Source organism: Fomitiporia mediterranea (genome assembly GCF_000271605.1).
Source record: "Fomitiporia mediterranea MF3/22 unplaced genomic scaffold FOMMEscaffold_1, whole genome shotgun sequence".
NCBI lineage: Eukaryota > Fungi > Basidiomycota > Agaricomycetes > Hymenochaetales > Hymenochaetaceae > Fomitiporia > Fomitiporia mediterranea.
Window position 1 is genome coordinate 2,714,544 of NW_006760386.1, and position 19,161 is coordinate 2,733,704.

Genomic DNA, 19,161 nt, shown 5'->3' on the forward strand with positions numbered 1-19,161 from the left:
CCACTTGCTGCCCATCATTAACGTCGACGACGACGACAAGCACAATGTTTCGGACAGCGGCAACGAAGATTGCGCACAACTCTACACTACCTGCTCTGGCGGGTAATAAGGATCTGAAGCCGCTTCAAGAACTGATTACGTCGGAGAAGTCTGTTTTACAGTCGTGCGTTACTTTACGTCGCTTTGTTCTGTTGCCCTCGCGGCTGAACCGTGCGTAAGACTCCAGAAACTCAGCAATGATTTGGCAAAGGCTAGCGAATGCCTCCGCCACTGGGGGATGGGAGAAGGCGATGATCTCCAAGACGTCCTTTCTGCATCCACGAATCTACTTGGCCATCTGTCGTCTGCCCTTCTGCAGCTTGCCAATCATGAAGTGTCTATCCGCGAGCAAATGAAAGCCGTTAGGACTCGAGAAGAAAACTTGGACGAGCTGCGTCGTCGTAGAAAAGCCGTGTCTACAAAAGCAGACTCCGCAGAGAAGCGTTTAAGCAAGATGAGCCCAGAGGTATGTGCGTCTCATTTAGGTTAGTGCATATACTAATCATATGTAAAGCACAAAAGCCTTCAGCAGCAGACGGAGCTGCTTAATAACCTTCGCGATCAAATACGAAATCTGGACTATGAGATCCTGTCCGAGGAGGCTAAGTAAGCTTTAGGTCTCCGTTTAATGGCGTATATGCTAAATAATTCCGAAGGCTCGGCGATTTTAAGCGGTCTTCAACGAAGAATTGGATGATGTTGAAGTTTGGAGGACTTTTGGAATGTGCTGAGAAAGCGACTATTGTCGCAGAAATGGGAAAACTAGCTATTGAGGTACCATCACCTTTCCGAACGTTTGATCGTTGTCCCTCACATAATCAACAGGAAATTCCTCTCGATGTCACGCAACCGGGTCAGCCCAGAAGTTTCTATACCGGCCACGATAAAACGGAGAAACTTGTAATTGAAGCACAGCGGTGCATTTCCGAGATCGTATTCGATCCTCAACTATCCGCACCATTGGCCCTAGGCAAGACTTCGGGCCCCGAAGGAACCAGAGACAGCATTGATGGACTTCCTGGCCGTGGCAATGTTGATTCTTCTTCTTACCTACAGGACACCGGTATGGCTACTGGCGCCGGCTCGGGGTTTGCAACAAGCCCAAATGTAGATGAATTCGGTGGTTTCGGAAGCCATCGTGATTCACGTAACTATGGCACGATGCCTTCTCCTATGCATAGTGGACCAATGCGGATAGGTGACGATGGATCGCGGATTTCTTCAACTATTAGCGAAAGCACACCAAGCAATTTTGGTAGTTCGTTCACTTCGACAACCTCACCACCCAGTTCTCGTTTCGCTGGCGGAGGGAGCGGACAGTTTTCGACGTTCCCTGTGCGGAAATCGAGTCTTCCTCCCGGGAGCTTGGGGCCACCGCCGATGCAGGCGAACCAGAATCTCAATCTGCAGCCTCTCGGCGAAGGGTCTGGATTGTCATCGGACTTCGCAGCAGAAGTTGCAGATGCACTCGCTTACGCAGAAAGGGATGGGCGTCCGGTGCAAGGGAAAATTAGCCTGGATGGTCCGGCGCCATCGTATCAGACTCATGATACACATGGACGGAACGTGCCCGTGGCGCCTAGCGGATTGCCAAGAGGAGCTGCTCCGCCTACCGTAGAACCGAATCCATGGGACAACGTTCCACCCGCTCCTCCAGCTCCCCTTCCGACAGGCCATCTGGGCACGCCAGGCGCGTCGCCGCCTCAGCCTCGTCCATCGCATCATGTACGCGAGAATGAGACTACAGATGACGAAGAAACTCAGCTTCCTTATGCAAGTCCGCCTCCTGATGAGCACCAGCTCCCATCCACTACTGGCGAGGAGCATACTCGACACGTCCACTTTGGTGGAGACGCTCTAGGGCAAGAGATTCAAGAACGGATTCCATCACCTCCACCACTTAATGATGCGGATGCTAACGCAGCTGCCGCACGTGAAGTTGCAAGGGAGATGGATTCTTTAACGTTCAATCCTCCTGGAGATAATCGTGCACCCTCTCCGCTTCGTCCTCCCGTACCTCCCTTCGCACAACAGCGTACTAGTCCTTCCCCAGAATACGGAGCGACAATGTCCCCCCGATCAGAAGGAATGTTTAGCAGCTCGAAGACTGATATCCGTGGTCCACCACCATCAAATACGGAAGTGCCGAATCCTCATATGACAGCTAGCTCTCCCCCTTCGCCAGCAGCGACTCATCATACTCGACCGTCGATGTCAGTCATTGTACATTCTCCATCGCCTGCATATTCTTTCAATTCAACCAACACCTCCACATATGGCACTCCACCCGAGATGCCCGCCGCTCAACCGCTCCGTACGGGTTCGCCAGCATCACCGTCTATGCTCGCTCCTGGTACTCGTACGATATCCGCCGCAGCGTTTAAGCGTCCGGGTATTAGGTCACCAACTGGCGGTTCTGATTCGCGCCCTTTACCGGACGTTTCGCCACTCTCATTGCGCAAGAAGAGCGGAGGGCTTCCTCCTTCTCCGTACGCAGGCTCTCGTGAGGCATTGCCAAACCCATCACAAGGTCCGGAAGGTCAGAAAATGGAGCAAGAACCACACCCACGTCCATCTGACGAGTCCCTGCACGGACCTCCGGACTACGAAAGTACTTACGAATTCGTCTCGTCTTATGGAGAGCCTACTGGAAATGCGCCGTATGAGGCGCATGCGAATGGTGAAAATGCCGGAGCTTCTGGTTATGGCAGCGGGAAATTCGCAACAAATCTCGACAATGAAGGTCTTCGATGATTTATGACAGATATATTTATGCATTTCTCTTCTTTCGACTGATGAACGGTTTACTCGTGAAAGTTGCTACGTTTCGCTATGCCAAATATGTATTTCACTGACAATACCATATATACGAAAAAAGTATCCCCGTTATTCCATTTCCCCCAGATGAAATTTTAAGTTATTCTTACTGGTTTAGAGATGCGTTTCACCATATGTAATTCACGTGTGCACACTTCGGGCTTGTTAATAGCAGTCCGAATTATTCGGATGTAAAGAAAGTGTGTCAGCATCGATACTAGCAAGCGTTCCTGAACCTTGAGGAGTACCGAGTAGTGCCCTCCAACGACACTTTCAGCTCGAAGACTGAATTATTGTACCCACCCGAACACACAGCAATTCAAGATCGACAGTCGAGCAAAAGATTGAATGAACACCGTCGATCATAGACAATCGCACTGGACTACATTTTTGTATTGATAGCAGTTCTAAGATAAGATTTGGTGACCTCGGGATTCGGTGATATCAAATTTATCAATCCCACAGGCTTGAGAACATGAACTTCACTTTAGTCATACAAGTAATGAGCACGCCATAAGGTGCATTAGCAACGGTTCATTAATCAGATCTGCTTCTGCTTATTGACCACGATATGTGAGCAACCAGTGTTTGCCAATATCGTGAACTTCGTGGGCTAATTACACGACTTTAAAAGACACATAGAGTTGTAGGTTGGTTCCGTACAGTGTAGACCCATTAACCTCTGTACTCGAAGGCACGTATCCAGCCAATTTTTGCTGCTACTAGCATTTATCCTCTTAATGCAGATGCCGAATTCCGGAGCAAAACTCTTCCAACCTATTCGTGTTGGCAACATGTCGCTCACGCATCGTGTTGTGCTTGCGCCTCTGACACGCTATCGCGCCACCGAAGCGCACGTACCGACAGATATTATGGCAGAATACTATGCACAGCGAGCGAGTGTTCCAGGAACGTTGCTTATCACTGAAGCAACTTTTATTGCTGCGAAGGCGGGTGGATACGAACAGGTACCTGGAATTTGGAGTGATGAACAGGTCGAAGGATGGAAGAAGGTATGCATATTGTTCTGGAGTTATACAGTAACAGAAAGCAGGTGCTAAGAGAAAGGGTTTGTTCAGGTAGTCGATGCCGTACATGCACAAGGATCGTACATTTATTTACAGATGTGGGCGATCGGTCGTGCAGCTTTGCCTGATGTCCTTGCTCAGCCTGACGGTCCGAGAAACCCTGGTGGACCGCATCCGTACATCTCAGCGTCTGACATACCACTTTCCACAAGAAAGGATGGACCAAATCCACGACCACTCAATCACGAGGAGATACTTGAATATATCGAGCTGTACGGCCAGGCAGCACATAATGCCGTGCACCGTGCAGGTTTTGATGGTGTTGAGATACATGGAGCACATGGGTACCTTGTTGACCAGTTCCTGCAAGACGTATCGAATAAACGTACAGACCAGTGGGGAGGCGGTATTGAGAACAGGGTGAGGTTTGCACTTGAGGTAATCAAAAGCGTCGTCAACGAAGTTGGAGAAGAACGAACTGGCATTCGGCTCAGTCCGTTCAGCCAATTCCAAGGTGAGATCTAGCGCGTTAACCTGTCAATTTACTGACGCATTTATTTTTACTTACTCACAATCCGCAGATATGCACATGGATCATCCACAACCGACCTTTGCACTTCTCGTTGCACGAATCCGCGAAGCTTACCCGCGTTTCTCTTACATCCATATTGTCGAGCCTCGCGTTATGGGAAAATTGGGAAATGTAGATCGTGAGCCTCTTGCGGGAGAGTCGAATGACTTCTTGCGTGCGATCTGGAAGGGTCCGAACAGCCTTACGAATGGTTCAGTGTATCTGGGTGCAGGTGGTCATACGCCTGAGACGGCGTTGAAGGACGCAGAAGATAATGACCAGCTTATCGTGTTCGGGAGGTATTACATCTCGAACGTAAGTGACCTTCTTCCCTCTACTTCGACCACGTTGCTGAAATTTCTCGATTTTGTCTTGATACTTCAGCCGGACCTGCCTTCACGAATAAGGAAGAATATCTCTCTAACGCCGTACGACCGGAAGACCTTCTATGTTCCTGGAGATCCAGTTGGTTACATTGACTATGCGTTTGCTGATCCAGAGACAGAGGCAAACTTCAAAGCAAGAAGAGGTGAACAGACCCGGGCGTCCTTGTAGAGAACAGGTCACATAGATTCGCCATAGCAAGGTAAGTCCCTGGTAGTACATAGACGCTTGTGCGGAAAAGCAAGCTTCCGCTCTAGCATTTCATCTTTGAAATAGAAGTGAAGTTGTAACAGTTTAGGAAAATAATCTACCAATGACATTGTAAGAAAACATATGAACGGAACGGAGAGACTCTATCAGCTGACCCGTCCACAAGTCACTTGACTCTTGACGCCGCTTTTAAGGGCTACGTTTTCTCTTGTAGATCGAGTTAGCTTAGTCCCATTTTAGAACAACGTACCTCACTGTCAGGTCTTGTGTTCGCCGCTCTTCATGCATGGAGCGTATGAACGACAGCACCTACGTGCCAGGCCATCTACTCACAACGTCTCCGATGATTCGCGAGTGAAGTAGTGTCAATTGTAGACGAAGTGACCAGCTGCACTGGACATAGTGAGTGGGATTCCGAATGAATATCGTTTCGCGGACGGAAGAGTTGGGCAGGATCGGCGTTTGTGAGATGAGAAGTATTTTGCTGACTAATTTATATGATGTCGATAAAGTGTCAAACGCGGTCACGCTGACCCCCGATCGAATCCGACCGAATCCGACTTGCTTTCTTCCGTTCTTATGCAATGTCCTCATAAATCATATTCTCCTCCGCTCAGTCCGCTCTGCTTTGTCTCTTTAAAGGCTGCATATACGTTCACTCTCACAACTTCACGACCCACCTTTCAGCACCCTCTTCTTTGTCTTTAGCATTAACGCCACGCAACTCGAAATATACGATGCAAGCAGTGCGATACGGCGTGTCTGAGTATCCGAAGGAAGGAGAGAAGAAGAAAATGTACAAAGAACCTGACACACCATATGCTGCCTTATTGTGGAGACTATACATGTGGATTACGACGACGTTCGCGTTGAGCGTGATGGAGCCTTGGGAGAAGTTGCTCGTCAGTGAGTATCCCAGGTTTCAGTCTTGCTCTTGTGTTCCACTTTACCGCCCCCCCCCCTTTCGCGTCTTAATAAGCCTTGGCACTAACTCTTCACTTATTTGTTTGTGAAGTAACTACAATCGGCTTTATCTTTGCACTAATTGGTATTGGGATCGTGAGGTACATGCCACAATTTGTTGTGGATTCAACGCAGAGGACACAATATTACCTGCTGGGATAACAGGCTCGGGCAGAGTACGGTGCCTGTCCTTCGCTCGGTTTTGGACGGATGACCGCGAATTGACAATTTCTATCTACATTATTGCAACTTCCTTCGACATGCTTTTCATGGTGGTGCGTCTGCACTTTGTATCTGTTATGCATAAATAATCCTTATATGATTTTTTTACAGTAGACACAACTATCTCCTCTTCCCTTGCATGGATATGCCTTAGCTCATCAACAAATTTATATCCCTGTTGTATTATCACAACTATTAGAATGGCATTTGCTAGCCTACTTATGTATTCAGGCCGAGTTATTTACTGGTTTGTGCGAGTAGTCACTTCCCCAGGTCTTTTTTCTTTGGGTTCCAAGAGGTATACTATCCAGTCCAATATTCCTAGTACACTGTGTAATACCTGCAGTGATAGAGTTTCGCAGGTCATCCATCCATCATCATCTTTACCCTATTAGGAGTTTGAAAATTTCCATTTGCAGTCAAAGTTTGCCAAATGTTAGATAACAAAGAATCACTACACTTTGTTGGTAGGTATGTAAGCTGGTGTTGGACAGCCATTCAACCTTCATCGGATGGAGAGAATCTTTCAGTAATTATACCCTTTTCCATGTCATGCACTATTTATAAAGACTTAGATAGATTGAATGACTGCCGATCCGGTATCTAAAAATAGCGTGACTTTTCTACGCGAAAGTTCTGACTTCTCAGGGGCGCAGCAGACGGCAGCCGCGAGCATTCCTGGTGCGCGATTGTTAAAACACTCCTAACAAGCGGCTATCCGAGGTGGAGTCTAGTATTATGCTTAAGTGTGTTCGGTATCCAATGCTTTAATGGATAGAATTGTAATGCTTATATGCTATAATGTAATGTATAGAATTTTGTTCAGACTCCAGACCAAAACTCGGGGTCTAAGCCAAAATACATTGATGTAATGTATATCTTTGGGCGGGACATTATCCTGATGTTATCCAATAAAACATTTTCTACTGTGCTACTTTAACTTCGTGAGTGTCGTGATTAAATGCGAATTAGTAAGCTAAGTACAATGAAATTCGAAAACAGAACACACGAGGCAAAATCAAATTTTGAAAGTGCTCAGAATTTTTATCAGAATGTGAGAAAGCTGCTCTGATTGGCTGCTTTTACATTCTGACTAAAATTCTGATCAATCCATAATGTGAATTTGCCTCGTGTGGAAGTTAGAACACTTTTGAATTTGTATTGAGAAAAGCTTGATAACGCGCAGAGAACAGGCAGGTGCAAGTCAATTTAGTTGAGTCAACTCATGTCTTGTCATCCTCCCGTTCTTCCGAGCGAAACACCCTGTTTCAACATATGACATAAAACTGTATGCACTAGAAGTCTTTATGTTTGACGAGAGATTTACATGCGGAAGAATGTTAAAGTTGCGGCTGAACTTGAGAGCATGGAAGAGAAGGAGAAGCCATTCGAGGTGTTTGAGCTTTTGAGTCCGTGACGGGAGCGGTTGAACTTGAAGCAGTTGCCTAATCCGCAACTTTCGGCAACGCGCGGCCGCGCTTGAAATTTGCATAGAGTCCAGACGGCATATCTAACCCCTTGGTGCCTTGTCATCTTTTTCGCATTCACATTTACTGCTAGTGCAGCCGCTATTGAATTCTACATTCTGGAACGAGACGTTCACGTCCCTTTCCATGTGATGGCTTTTCTTGCAATTCAACTGCGTGTGATTGCGAATGTAGGACGCCTCGTAACTCCTATTTTCCTCGTGCCTGGGGCCCGGAGAATAATCTTCTTGCCAGATTATTCATTGTCGTGCCGCGTCGTGCTCTCTCCATACTTGCCAAGAATACCTCGTGGGTGTCCTCGCAAAACCGGGACCAGATGTCTGTCTTTGCCACTCAGTGCTTCTGGGTTCTTTGTCGCGGAGACGTGCAAGTTCCGGGGCGACTTGTACCTTCCGGCATCCTCTATTCTCAACTTCCGTGTACACATTCGGTGAATTCGTCGAACTTTTCCCTTCTCCAAAAATAACAGATCGACATATCAAGTCGGAGTCATCAAGTCGTCACGTAGGGTCTCGGAACTTTGAAGGCCCCACACGGGACCTCTTTAGTGCGACACGACACTTCATTGTGTCATTGATGATTGGATAGGAAGTTGGCATGCTATTAAATGTGGGACGGGCAGTGAGGAGATGGTTGGAATGGGGTGAGTTCCGATGCGGAACTAAGTCTTAAAAGTGTATCACGCAATACAAGGTATGAAAAAAGAGAAGGATGCCTCATGGACTCTATGAGACTGATTGGTCGGGAAGAACTACGATGGCTATGCTATCAATGTATCAACTTGCTTCCATCCAAGACTTCTTCGATGTGTGGCACGGATATCTGGATCTGGGCGTCATGCGAATTCAGTTGGCAGCCCTATATTGGAAGCATGTGGTCATCCCCTGTTTTATATTTTACTGGCCTCCCTCACAATCCACCTTGTGCTTCACCCCCCGGCGCATCTGAGCAGACATCAAGGAAGTTCCTAGGGATCGTTACACGATGAGCGGCCTAGTACGCTCAGTTGCGTTGTTCATGTCATTCGCGTTCGGCGTGATTGGCATGTCGGTGGGCATCAATGCCTTGGTCAAGTACGTCTTTGCTGTCTGTCAATTCATCTGCATTTACTTATACTGCTCTAGATCGAACAACTTGAAAGCCTTCGTTAGAGAGGCAGCTCCTCCGGGTGTTTCAGTTGACATCAACACACATGGTCAGTATCCGTAATATTAATCGTTCTACGCACGGGAGCTAAACTCGCAATACCGAATTTAGACATTATTAGCTCGGGTGCAGTTCTTACTGTCGGCTGTGGTCTCCTCGCACTCACCTCTCTCCTCACCTTCCTGCTCACCTTCCTACGCCCTCGCGCACGCAAGACACACCGTTTCTCTGGATTCTTGCATTTCTTCTGGGTAGTGTGGATATTGGCGACTGTCATTGCGTATGATGTCATAGCACGAAACAGGGAAGCGAAGGTCACCGCGTTCCTTGCTGGAGGACAGTTGCCGGATAGTTTTGTACAGCAGCAGGAACAGCTATTGGGCGTTACGCCAAAGTATTGGCCGCATAACTATAGTACGTACTCGTTATTTCACACCGACTCTTTGTGTTACGTTGGGAGAATGTTGCTTATGCTAAATTAAACGTTTCCGACAGTTAAATTGCCTGCGATCCTGCCTTGGTTTGCGTTCTTATTCGGTGCGATCGCTGGTGTTACGCTGTTCCATACCACCAAAGCCGGGCCGGATATCGCACATAGTTCGCGCAACGCCGCTGCTGCTGACGAGAGTGCTGGGAAGCCGAGCACGGAGAAAGGAGTTTCGGAGGACGTACACGATCGCACATGAACTGTCACCGATTCAGGCACTGGTTCCGTTGCTCCATGCTGTCATTGGAACTGTAAATACCATGCACTGTTTTTTCTTCTGCGGAGTCGTAGACTCTTACAATTTTCTGGACCTTCAACGTTATTTCCTTTGCCTGCTCGTTGTGAGAGACTTGTATTAGTAATAGCCATGAAGTAATGGAAGGTTTCAGCAATGCATCGTAAGATCGTCGCTGGAAAGATAAACTGGCTGAAATAGGACATAAATTCTCTACGAAAAAATAAAGAAGCAGTAGTATCTACTATCCTATCCCTTGCATCGCCGAAATGTGCATAAAATTGTAATTAAAATTATTCCTAAGACACGTTCGACAAGCAGATTATGGCTAGTTTCAAATTCTTATATTTGATTATAGACGCTACGAGTGAATGCCTTGTCTTGTCAGATTGTGCAAAATAGAGTACGAGTGGAAACTCCCGAGAGCCTGTGGGAAACTAGTTTTCCACAGGTCATTTTGCTGGGCCTCTGGAGGCGTGGTAAACCTCGCGTGGACAACACTTAGTCAGTATATTAGTAATATCATTATAATGTTCCAAAAAGGAAATTTTTAAGAATTTTGTGCTGTACCTCTATTGAGCTGAAAATTTAGGTGTAATATTAATTTCAGACATTGGTTATACTGCTGAGAGCAATTATATTGTGTTTTATAGTCTACCAGTGTTGAAACCTACATAATAAATAGATATATCCAAGAGAAATAAAAAGAAAGAGGCAACCAGTTACATTGACCAGGCTTTATTATTATTCAAAATTTGTAAATCATCCGAAGAGGTACTGGAAATATTGTCCACATCTATCACTTGTACCTCTCTAGTTTTATCAGAGTGTACTCCTTCAAATGAAGGAGTATCTGAAAGAATGTCAGGCAAAATAGGAGATGTTGACCTAATAAAATGACAGACATAGAGTATATACACTCTCAAACTATCTATTTTCCTTGCTTTTCGTCAGGTTGAGGCATTTTTTCTTAATTTATCTACTGACATGATATTATGTATGACTAATACATTTGAGTTTTCCACAGGCCAATTTCCGGCAACCCTTGTGGTAGTGAGGTTTACCTCGTGGGAAACCTCTGTGGTAATCCTCACTGTGGGAAACTAGGGAGTTTCCACTCGTACTCTAGTGCAAAAACGCCTGTGAGTGGCCCACGGCGAGGTATCTAATGCATCGGCATTTTTAGCAGTTAATGACACCTGTTATGTAATACGACATTACGTAGATATTGCCAAATGAAGAAAGATACGTTCGTTCAACTTGTGCGTCCTGGAACGCGTCTCTCTCGTCAACGACGTGTCATCTCCTTTCTGAACGACGCCGACGACTTGAGGCTCTGTGTATTACTTCAATATCTCCTTCGCCGATATTGAACACGCGTTCTTGTATTGTACAACGTCCTCAAGTATCCACGACCAGCCCCTATCACCGTTCACGCTTTGTGCATCCACCTTGACGCTACGCTACTTCACTTCATTGCGCAGCTCTTTCGCTCGGAAAAGCTTTTAGAACTGGGGTCGTTATAGTATCACTCAGGACAGCATGGCTGTCCCACGCCTTTCGCAAGGAGCAGAGTCTGCGCGTATAGCCGCAGCACAAGCAGAGTTCAACGAGAAGAAATGGGTGTGGGTTCCCGATGATAAGGAAGGCTATTTGGCGGGATGGGTTATCCGAGAGGAAGATGACTCTGGTGAGGTGGTCATGGCCGCCGGTGGAGAGGTGGGTTTACGGTGTCTGTTTCATTGGCGCATATACTGATGTTCAGAGTAGATGCGACGTCTGCCATTGTACGCGTTGTCCAAAATGAACCCGCCAAAGTTCGACAGGGTGGACGATATTGCAGATTTGACATTCCTCAATGAAGCTAGCGTAGTGCACAATCTACGTCTTCGTTATGGCTCCGGAGCTATTTATGTAAGGACTCTATAGATATTCTCAATTACAGGCGTAATCTAACGCACCTCTAGACATATTCTTCCCTCTTCCTTGTTGCCATTAACCCGTACCAGAACCTTCCCCTCTATTCCGATGCCATCGTTCAGCAGTATCGAGGGAAACGACGAGACGAGAACCCACCCCATATATTCGCTGTCGCCGAGCGTGCGTGGGTCAGTATGGGCGAGGAACGCGAGAACCAGAGCATCTTAATCACTGGAGAATCTGGTGCTGGAAAGACGGAAAACACGAAAAAGGTTATTCAGTACCTTGCTGCAATTGCGTCTGACGTGCATTCGTCACATACACGATCACCGTCGCTTGCATCCGCCTCAAGCTCGTTCAATTCGGGTCTCCCGCGCTCGCAGAGCATGAATCGCAAGAGCATTAGCAGTGCTTCACAACTATCGCTCACCGCAAAGGGTCGCCTCGGCCTGCTTGAGCGCCAGATCCTTCAGGCAAACCCTATCCTCGAAGCGTTTGGTAACGCTCAAACTCAGAGGAATAACAATTCCAGTCGTTTTGGCAAGTTCATTCGTATTAGCTTTGCACCTGACGGGAGCATAGCTGGCGCGAACGTTGATTGGTATTTACTGGAAAAGAGTCGAGTCGTTGTGAGGAGTGAAGCGGAAAGGAGTTTCCATGTATTCTACCAGCTCATGGAAGCTGACCTTCAGCTCAAAGGCAAGTATTATGCACCTGTTCTCTCGTCTTTTTACTTACATCATGTAGAGCAACTTCTCTTGGATGGCGGAGTTGAAGACTATGAATTTCTGAACAAGAGTCGACGGGAAGTCGACGGCGTAGATGATAGGGAGGAATGGAAGCAACTCAAGGTTCGTTATACTTTCTCAGACAATCCATCCGGTACCTAACATATGATATACAGAATGCACTGGAAGTTGTCGGATTTTCTGCAGCAGAACAATTCAACTTGTTCCGTATAGTTGCGGCAATCCTACACATCGGAAACATCACTATCACGTCTACGCGTGCTGACGATGCGCTAATGCCTGACTCTGCACAGGCAGAACGTGTCTGCCACCTCTTAGGTATTCCTGTTGGCGAGTTTACGAAAGCCGTATTACGCCCTCGCGTCCTCGCGGGTCGAGAATGGGTCACACAAGCTCGCACGCGACAGCATGCTCTGGATGAGCTGTCTGCACTATGCAAGACACTCTACGAGAAGAGCTTTGGTGCACTCGTCGACCGAATTAATCGCGCGCTCGACAGACCATCATCTAAGTCGACATTCATTGGTGTACTTGACATTGCAGGATTCGAGATTTTCGACGTGAATGCGTATGAGCAACTGCTCATCAACTACACAAACGAGAAGCTGCAACAATTCTTTAATCACCATATGTTCGAGCTCGAGCAGGAAGAATACGCGCGCGAGAGTATTGAGTGGGAATACCACGACTTTGGTCTTGATTCGCAGCCGACCATTGAACTAATCGAGGCCAGTGGTAACACTATCGGTATATTGAGCTGTTTGGACGAGGAATGCATTATGCCAAAGGCGACTGATGCGACATTCACGCATAAACTTCATCAGCTCTGGACTGGTGAAGTGCAGGATGGAGAGAAATCTCACCCTGGCCGAGACAAATACACTCCAGCACGTTTCGAGCAGGGATTCATTGTCAAGCACTATGCAGGTAACGTCGAATATCGTACCGAAGGCTGGCTAGAAAAGAACAAGGATCCCCTGAATGACAACTTGTCTCGTCTTCTTGCCGTATCGGACGAGCCGTACGTTGCTGGTCTTTTCTCGGACTACGCTGACGGATTACCTGCGAATGGTTCTGTGGTAAGCGGTTTGGTTGGCACTGTCGGGAAGAAACGCACCGTAAGAAAGGGTGCCTTCCGTACCGTGGGCCAACGTCATAAAGAACAACTTGCGAGCTTGATGAACCAGCTGAAGGGAACGCAGCCACACTTCGTGCGGTGTATTGTGCCCAACGGAATGAAGAAAGCGGGCCGGATGGATGTGCCCCTCGTGCTCGACCAATTGCGATGCAACGGTGTACTTGAAGGTATCCGTATAGCACGTCTCGGATATCCAAATCGTCTACCTTTCGTTGAGTTCCGGCAACGTTACGAAGTGCTGACTCCCGGCATTATTCCTCGGGGCTATATGGATGGGCGAAAGGCGTGCTTACGCATGGTCGATGCTCTCGAGCTCGACAAATCAACGTATCGTATTGGGACATCCAAACTTTTCTTTAAGGCGGGAATACTAGCAGACCTAGAAGAGCGACGAGATGCCTTGTTGTTTGACATCTTCTCGAGGTTGCAGGGGGCCGCGCGCATGTGGACTGCGCGGCGGCAGATGAAGAAGATACTGAATCGTGCGATTGCCGTTCGGACGATTCAGCGAAACGCTCGTATCTATGGCGAACTCAGAGAATGGCCATGGTGGCAGCTATATACCAAGGTACACACGTTCTCTGTATAAAGTACAATTTAATTAATATTTATTAATTAATATTTAGGTCCGGCCGTTACTCGCAGCAACACGAAACGACGAAGAACTGAGAAGGAAAGAGGCAGAGTTAGCTCTTTTTAAAGAAAGAGCTGAGCGTGATCTCCGCGAGAAGGAAGCCCTAGAAGGTCTCAAGATGCGGCTGGAGGCCGATAAACGGAAAGTTGAGGATGATCTAGAGGCTGAGCGATCAGTAGGGCTTGAGAAGGATGTACAGCTCAAGCGAAGTGCAGATCGTATTTCGGAACTCGAAGAAGACGTCTCAGCCCTTCAGACAGACCTAGACACACTCGATTCGCAACTGGATAGAGTAATGGCTAACCACAAGGCTACTGAGGAGAAATATGAGGCCCTTCGGGAGGCGTTTGACGAGGCCGCCAACCACCTCGTGCGCTTCGAGCAGGATCAGAAGGAATGGAAGATAAGGGAGGAAGAGCTTTCACAAAGCTTGGCAATCGCCGAAGAAAAGTTGGAGGTTTTACAAGCCGAGAGGGACGAGCTACGTAGAGCATCTGACGATGCTAAACGCCAGTTGACTGAGCGAGAGGAGGACATACTGCGAGCAAAAGAGCGCCTGGAAGCGACGGTTACTGAACTGGAGGCCAAACTTGCTTCCGAGATCCGGGCTCGGTAAGTGAAACACTAGCTCGGACTTAGCCGTACATTACTGATGATGGGCTGATGATGAATGTAGCGAACTTGCTAAAGCGCGATCAGACACTCTCGAACATGAAGTTCGGCAAGCCCAGGAACAGCTTGCAGAGATGGCCCGTACGGCAAATCAGTACGACACTTTGATTACAAAGAAAGAGGCCGAGATTGCACGTCTTACTGCTGATTTGGAACATCTATCTGATGAAAAGGATGAAGCTCTCAAGGAGATCACCCAACTTCAGGGACAAGCCGAGACAGCGAAGTCTCAGCTTGACGCTCAGAAGGGCGAAAATGTCCGGAGTACAGAGATGCGCGCTCGCTTGCAGAAGGAATTGGATGAGCTCCGTGCTTTGATGCAAGCAAAGAGCTCGGAGGAGACCCGTCGCAAGGAAGTTGAGAAGAGCAAGGAGAAGGAACTCTTGGACTTGCGTACTCAGCAGTCGCGCTTACAACAAGAGCTCTCAGAATCGAAGAAGATTTACATTGAGGACCAGAACCGCCTCAAAGCTGATTTGGAAACCGCCCTGCGGGAGAATGCTTCCCTTCAACAGCAGTATCAGCAGCTAGTAGACAGTGAGCGCGCAATCCAGACGCGACAGAAGGAGCTTGATACTGCTTTATCCGACGCGGATCGCGCGAAGCGCACGTTGGAATCGGAACTGCAAATTGCGAAGACCCGTCAGACGGATGTGGAAGGTCAATACGCTGACGCAATTAAGGCAAAAGAGGTATGTGACAACTTAGTCTTTTCGATCTAGATTCGATAATGATTTCGTTTCATGTCCCTAGATGTTAGAGCGACAGATGGCCAGCGCTCAGGCAAAGGTTGAGGATTATGAGGAAGCTGTGATTCAGCTCGAACGGGAGAAGAGTAATTGGGTGCGACAAATGGACCAGACCCGTCAACAGCTTGATGACGAAAAGGCCAAACGGCAACAACTGGATAAACATGCCTCGACACAAAAGGCCGAAATCCTCAGATTGAAGGATATTAACATCAAGCTTGACCGTGAGCTGAACAAAACTCTTGATAATCTCAAGGCTCGAGAGTGGGAGGTCAAGCAACTCGAGTCACGACAGGACAAAACAATCGTTGAGCATGTGCATGTACTTGAAGAGGCGAAACGGGTCACCGACCGACAGCTGGCTGAGGCACAGGCTGAACTCCAGAAGAATGTCTCCTACATCCGTTCGCTGGAGAAATCGAAAGCTCGGCTTGCGAGCGAAGCAGAAGATCTTACCCGCGCTGCTGAACAGGAAAGTCGTGCACGGGCGAAGGACGCTCGCACAAGTGAGGAGAAAGCTAGCCGTGCGGCTGCCGAGGCGCTTGACGCAAAACGAGCTAAGGAAGCAGCTGAAATACGGGCTCGTAGAAGCGAGAATGAACTTCAAACCGCGAAAGACCAAATAGCTTTCCTCGAGCAACAGCTGGTGACGGTGCAAAAGTCCAAGAGCACGTTAGAATCGGAACTCTCCACGCTGGCCGACGAGACCACGACACCAAACTCGTTGGCCAAAGTTCGTCGTGAATATGAGTCTAGAATCTCGCAACTGCAGAACGACCTTGAACAAGCGGAGGCTGCACAGTCCACCGCGAATCGCATCAAGGACCTCGTGGAACGTCATCATGCAGAGATCCGCAAGCTTATCCTTCAAGGCGCTCCCCATGATGACGGGTTTCGCTCTCGTCTTCTGCAGGAGCTTCAACAGACAGAGAAGGGACTATCCATGGAGTTTAGCAATCGTTCTCTGCAGTTCCGTGATCCAGGCAGTTCAGGTGTGCGGTCAGTCACCAGCACGCCCACGAAATCAACGAATAAGCCTCTTAATGGTATAATCCGTGGTATGAAGGAAGTACCTGAAGCTCCAAGGACGCCGGACCACCACCAAGTCGATCGCTTGAAGCAGCAAGTACAAGTGTTAGAGCTCCAGATGGCTGCAAGTGACAGGGTTCGACGACACCTTGAGGCTTCTCTCAGGGACTTGACTGCTGAGCTTGAATCGCTCGACGGGTCTAAGCAATCTCTCCAGTCATACAAGGCACGTATGGCAAAGGAGAATGCAAGACTTGGAGAGCTACTGAATGACGAGGCTCAAGCACGCCGCACGAGTGAAGCAAGCCATCTGGATGGTCTGCAAAGCATGTGGGACAAGTTCCAGAGCACCATTTCCGAGGAACGCGAGAGCTATAATCGGCTGGAAGAGTCTCGCCGTGCTTTGGTATGTGCTTGCGGCTCTCAAATCGATCATTGCTACCTACGCTTGCTTGATCACAGATTGTTCAACAAAGGAACGCTCAGACGGAACTAGAAGCACAGCGCCGTCAGAATCAAGAGCTCACTCAGATGAAGATGAAGCTGCAGTCTGAACTTACCAATCTTCAGGATAAAGTTGAACGCGAGAAGTTAGCGAGGAGTGAAGAATCTAGTGGGTCGAGGTGTTTTCTATTTGTGTCCATCATGCTTAAATGATCTGGCAGATACGAAACGCAAGTTACAGGGCGAATTGCAAGATGCGAAGGTATCTTCAGCCGCGGCATCCATGAAGCACTCCGAATTGGCCGAAGCTGTCAAAGCTTATCGTGCGAAGGCTGAAAGCTATCTAACGCGACTGGAGCAAAATGAAATAGAGCGGGCCAAGGCCGCGAATGGCGAGGCTTTTGGTAGGCCGACTTCGTCAACCTGTAATGCATATTCCTGACACGTTGCCCGTAGCTCGTAAAGCACTTGAGGATTTAGAGAAAGCTCATGCGCAAGCTCTCAAAGAACGCAAGGCAGCTGAAGAGCGTGCCAGCAAGGCAGAGCAGAACCTTCGTGATCTGTCCGCCGAGCTTGAACACGGCGATCGTCAGTCTTCAGATCTTGAGTTGGGTCGACAACGTCTTGAGGAGGAGCTTCAAGAGGAGCGCGACCGTCATGCGGCTGATCTTTCTGAACGTGATTTCGCAATGAGTCAAACACAGATAACATATCAAAGTAAGCAGTTTTCATGCTCTAAGCGGTGTTTTGAAGCTTATGACAACTCAAACTGTAAGCCAAACTCGCGGAGCTCAGTGATGGTGAGTGTGAACATAATCTATGGCGACGGGCGCTTATTCAGGTCCCATCAGAACTACAATCTCAGCGTGAAAGTATGAGTCGGCTACGTGAGGAGAATCGCAAGCTGCGCAGTGACTACGACGAATTGCAACTACAATATGACGACGAGGTGTACAGCGGCGGAGCGTGGAAGAATGAAAAAGAGAGGTTGGAGACGAAGATAACCGACCTAACGAATGCCTACGAGTCATCTACTGCAGCCCGGACTGAGCAGCAGTCGCAGATTGTAGCATTGCATTCGCAGGTCCGCGAACTTCGGGGCGTACTTGAAGATGCAGAAGCCGAGCGCGTTATGCTCCAGAAAGCACGGCGCGCACTCCAGGCTCAGCTTGACGGAATAAAGTTGGATCACATCGACCCGGATAAAATGTCGGCTGAATCTAAGCTCCAGGATCTTCAGCTGAAGAAACAGGATTTGGAACGTGCGCTGGAGGAGCATCAAGACCGCGTGATGATGGCTGAGGAACGTATGAAGAAGGCGGAAGTTCACGCTCAGGACTGCCAAATTGAGCTTGGTGAAATTCGGGTCGAAAACTCTGAGCTTGACCGCAAGAACGTACGTCGTTTGTCCTCGTTGTCTTGCTACACGTCATTATTGAATCGCCGATGTTTTGTAGGCAAATTTAGAGAAACAGGTAAAAGAACTTAATGTTCGCATCGTGGACTTGGAGACAAAGGCCTACGCGAGCGCATCACGGTTGAAAGGCGAAGTGCTTAGACAGAACCGGACTGGAGATAGGCCCGTGTCTCGCACGGGAGGGACGCCAGCAGAGAGCGACAGAATGCGTTCTCGTCTCGAGGAAGAAGTGAAGTCGTATGAGGCAAAGATTGCTGCCATGCGTGAGGACATGGCTGCCCTTGTAAGTTAATGCCATTGATCTGGTTCTTCCCAAAAGAGTCATTGTATTCCCCTAGTCAAGTAAAGAAGGGAACCTACAAATAGCGAAACGCAAGGCTGAAAGGGAGGCTAGCGAATATAAACAGCTGGTTCTAAGGTACGTTTGAAGGCTTTCCTGCCGTGCTTGAATACTGACAGGTTGTGCCCAAAGCTTGGAGCGGGAGGTAGAACGATTGAGGAGCCGTCTGGAATGGCCCTCTTCCGCATTGCAATCGCCTGCAGGCTCCCCCCGAAAGTACGGATCATGAAGGCATTTTTGATTTGCCTCGTCGATTTGGAATACCATCATTCACGACTCTTATGATTTCATACCCTTCCTTATTTGTTTGTCCTCTGACATTACCCTCTGTAACATCCCTGCACTGTGTCCATCTATCACCTCAACGTGTACATGTAGCTTTATTTGTTTATTTTATTCTTTTCTCACGTTTCTGAAAGAACGAAATGGGTTGGCGTTTCAGTGCCCCTCCAAAGATTAGAAATTATTGCAGCAAAAGGC

At 48.1% G+C, this 19,161-nt stretch overlaps 6 protein-coding genes across 6 annotated transcripts; all 6 read left to right on the forward strand.

Annotated features, from left to right (window-relative positions):
- Positions 1 to 44: 44 nt before the first annotated feature.
- On the forward strand, positions 45 to 310 carry FOMMEDRAFT_71225 (uncharacterized protein; the record flags this gene model as incomplete). Its single annotated transcript, XM_007261710.1, has 2 exons — positions 45 to 163; positions 220 to 310. Coding segments are annotated over 2 exons (210 nt in total), but the record flags the coding sequence as incomplete, so codon positions are not given.
- A 240-nt stretch (positions 311 to 550) lies between these two features.
- Positions 551 to 1,011, forward strand: FOMMEDRAFT_40425 (uncharacterized protein; the record flags this gene model as incomplete). The annotated part of the gene is made up of 3 exons (XM_007261711.1): positions 551 to 645; positions 696 to 813; positions 865 to 1,011. Coding segments are annotated over 3 exons (360 nt in total), but the record flags the coding sequence as incomplete, so codon positions are not given.
- A 2,493-nt stretch (positions 1,012 to 3,504) lies between these two features.
- Positions 3,505 to 5,143, forward strand: FOMMEDRAFT_101250 (NADH:flavin oxidoreductase/NADH oxidase). Its single transcript, XM_007261712.1, has 5 exons — positions 3,505 to 3,550; positions 3,603 to 3,869; positions 3,936 to 4,398; positions 4,466 to 4,770; positions 4,840 to 5,143. The coding sequence occupies exons 2-5, from the start codon at positions 3,603 to 3,605 to the stop codon at positions 5,008 to 5,010; spliced, it is 1,206 nt and encodes a 401-aa protein (XP_007261774.1). The 5' UTR covers positions 3,505 to 3,550; the 3' UTR covers positions 5,011 to 5,143.
- A 554-nt stretch (positions 5,144 to 5,697) lies between these two features.
- Positions 5,698 to 6,621, forward strand: FOMMEDRAFT_137984 (uncharacterized protein). Its single transcript, XM_007261713.1, has 3 exons — positions 5,698 to 5,955; positions 6,065 to 6,287; positions 6,346 to 6,621. Exons 1-2 carry the CDS (start codon positions 5,787 to 5,789, stop codon positions 6,172 to 6,174), a joined length of 279 nt encoding a protein of 92 aa, XP_007261775.1. The 5' UTR covers positions 5,698 to 5,786; the 3' UTR covers positions 6,175 to 6,287; positions 6,346 to 6,621.
- Positions 6,622 to 8,631: 2,010 nt separating this feature from the next.
- FOMMEDRAFT_116261 (uncharacterized protein) lies at positions 8,632 to 9,782 on the forward strand. Its single transcript, XM_007261714.1, has 4 exons — positions 8,632 to 8,794; positions 8,846 to 8,916; positions 8,979 to 9,281; positions 9,363 to 9,782. The coding sequence occupies exons 1-4, from the start codon at positions 8,706 to 8,708 to the stop codon at positions 9,551 to 9,553; spliced, it is 654 nt and encodes a 217-aa protein (XP_007261776.1). The 5' UTR covers positions 8,632 to 8,705; the 3' UTR covers positions 9,554 to 9,782.
- A 1,122-nt stretch (positions 9,783 to 10,904) lies between these two features.
- FOMMEDRAFT_101255 (nonmuscle myosin heavy chain b) lies at positions 10,905 to 19,108 on the forward strand. The gene is made up of 16 exons (XM_007261715.1): positions 10,905 to 11,308; positions 11,360 to 11,503; positions 11,557 to 12,208; positions 12,257 to 12,360; positions 12,414 to 13,964; positions 14,023 to 14,642; positions 14,707 to 15,394; positions 15,456 to 16,886; positions 16,943 to 17,093; positions 17,146 to 17,328; positions 17,381 to 17,641; positions 17,701 to 17,724; positions 17,776 to 18,320; positions 18,382 to 18,624; positions 18,680 to 18,759; positions 18,814 to 19,108. The coding sequence occupies exons 1-16, from the start codon at positions 11,132 to 11,134 to the stop codon at positions 18,908 to 18,910; spliced, it is 6,951 nt and encodes a 2,316-aa protein (XP_007261777.1). The 5' UTR covers positions 10,905 to 11,131; the 3' UTR covers positions 18,911 to 19,108.
- The last annotated feature ends 53 nt before the right edge of the window (positions 19,109 to 19,161 follow it).

What these genes read in the sequence shown, in the direction of transcription:
- FOMMEDRAFT_101250 (XM_007261712.1), top strand. Translation starts at nt 3,603, where the DNA reads ATGCCGAATTCCGGAGCAAAACTCTTCCAACCTATTCGTGTTGGCAAC. An exon ending in AGGTCGAAGGATGGAAGAAG is followed by an intron (nt 3,870 to 3,935) that starts GTATGCATATTG and finishes GGGTTTGTTCAG; the next exon opens with GTAGTCGATGCCGTACATGC. An exon ending in TCCGTTCAGCCAATTCCAAG is followed by an intron (nt 4,399 to 4,465) that starts GTGAGATCTAGC and finishes CACAATCCGCAG; the next exon opens with ATATGCACATGGATCATCCA.
- FOMMEDRAFT_137984 (XM_007261713.1), top strand. Translation starts at nt 5,787, where the DNA reads ATGCAAGCAGTGCGATACGGCGTGTCTGAGTATCCGAAGGAAGGAGAG. An exon ending in TTGGGAGAAGTTGCTCGTCA is followed by an intron (nt 5,956 to 6,064) that starts GTGAGTATCCCA and finishes TTGTTTGTGAAG; the next exon opens with TAACTACAATCGGCTTTATC.
- FOMMEDRAFT_116261 (XM_007261714.1), top strand. Translation starts at nt 8,706, where the DNA reads ATGAGCGGCCTAGTACGCTCAGTTGCGTTGTTCATGTCATTCGCGTTC. An exon ending in AGTTGACATCAACACACATG is followed by an intron (nt 8,917 to 8,978) that starts GTCAGTATCCGT and finishes TACCGAATTTAG; the next exon opens with ACATTATTAGCTCGGGTGCA. An exon ending in GTATTGGCCGCATAACTATA is followed by an intron (nt 9,282 to 9,362) that starts GTACGTACTCGT and finishes CGTTTCCGACAG; the next exon opens with TTAAATTGCCTGCGATCCTG.
- FOMMEDRAFT_101255 (XM_007261715.1), top strand. Translation starts at nt 11,132, where the DNA reads ATGGCTGTCCCACGCCTTTCGCAAGGAGCAGAGTCTGCGCGTATAGCC. An exon ending in AAGAGTCTCGCCGTGCTTTG is followed by an intron (nt 16,887 to 16,942) that starts GTATGTGCTTGC and finishes GCTTGATCACAG; the next exon opens with ATTGTTCAACAAAGGAACGC. An exon ending in ACTCGCGGAGCTCAGTGATG is followed by an intron (nt 17,725 to 17,775) that starts GTGAGTGTGAAC and finishes AGGTCCCATCAG; the next exon opens with AACTACAATCTCAGCGTGAA.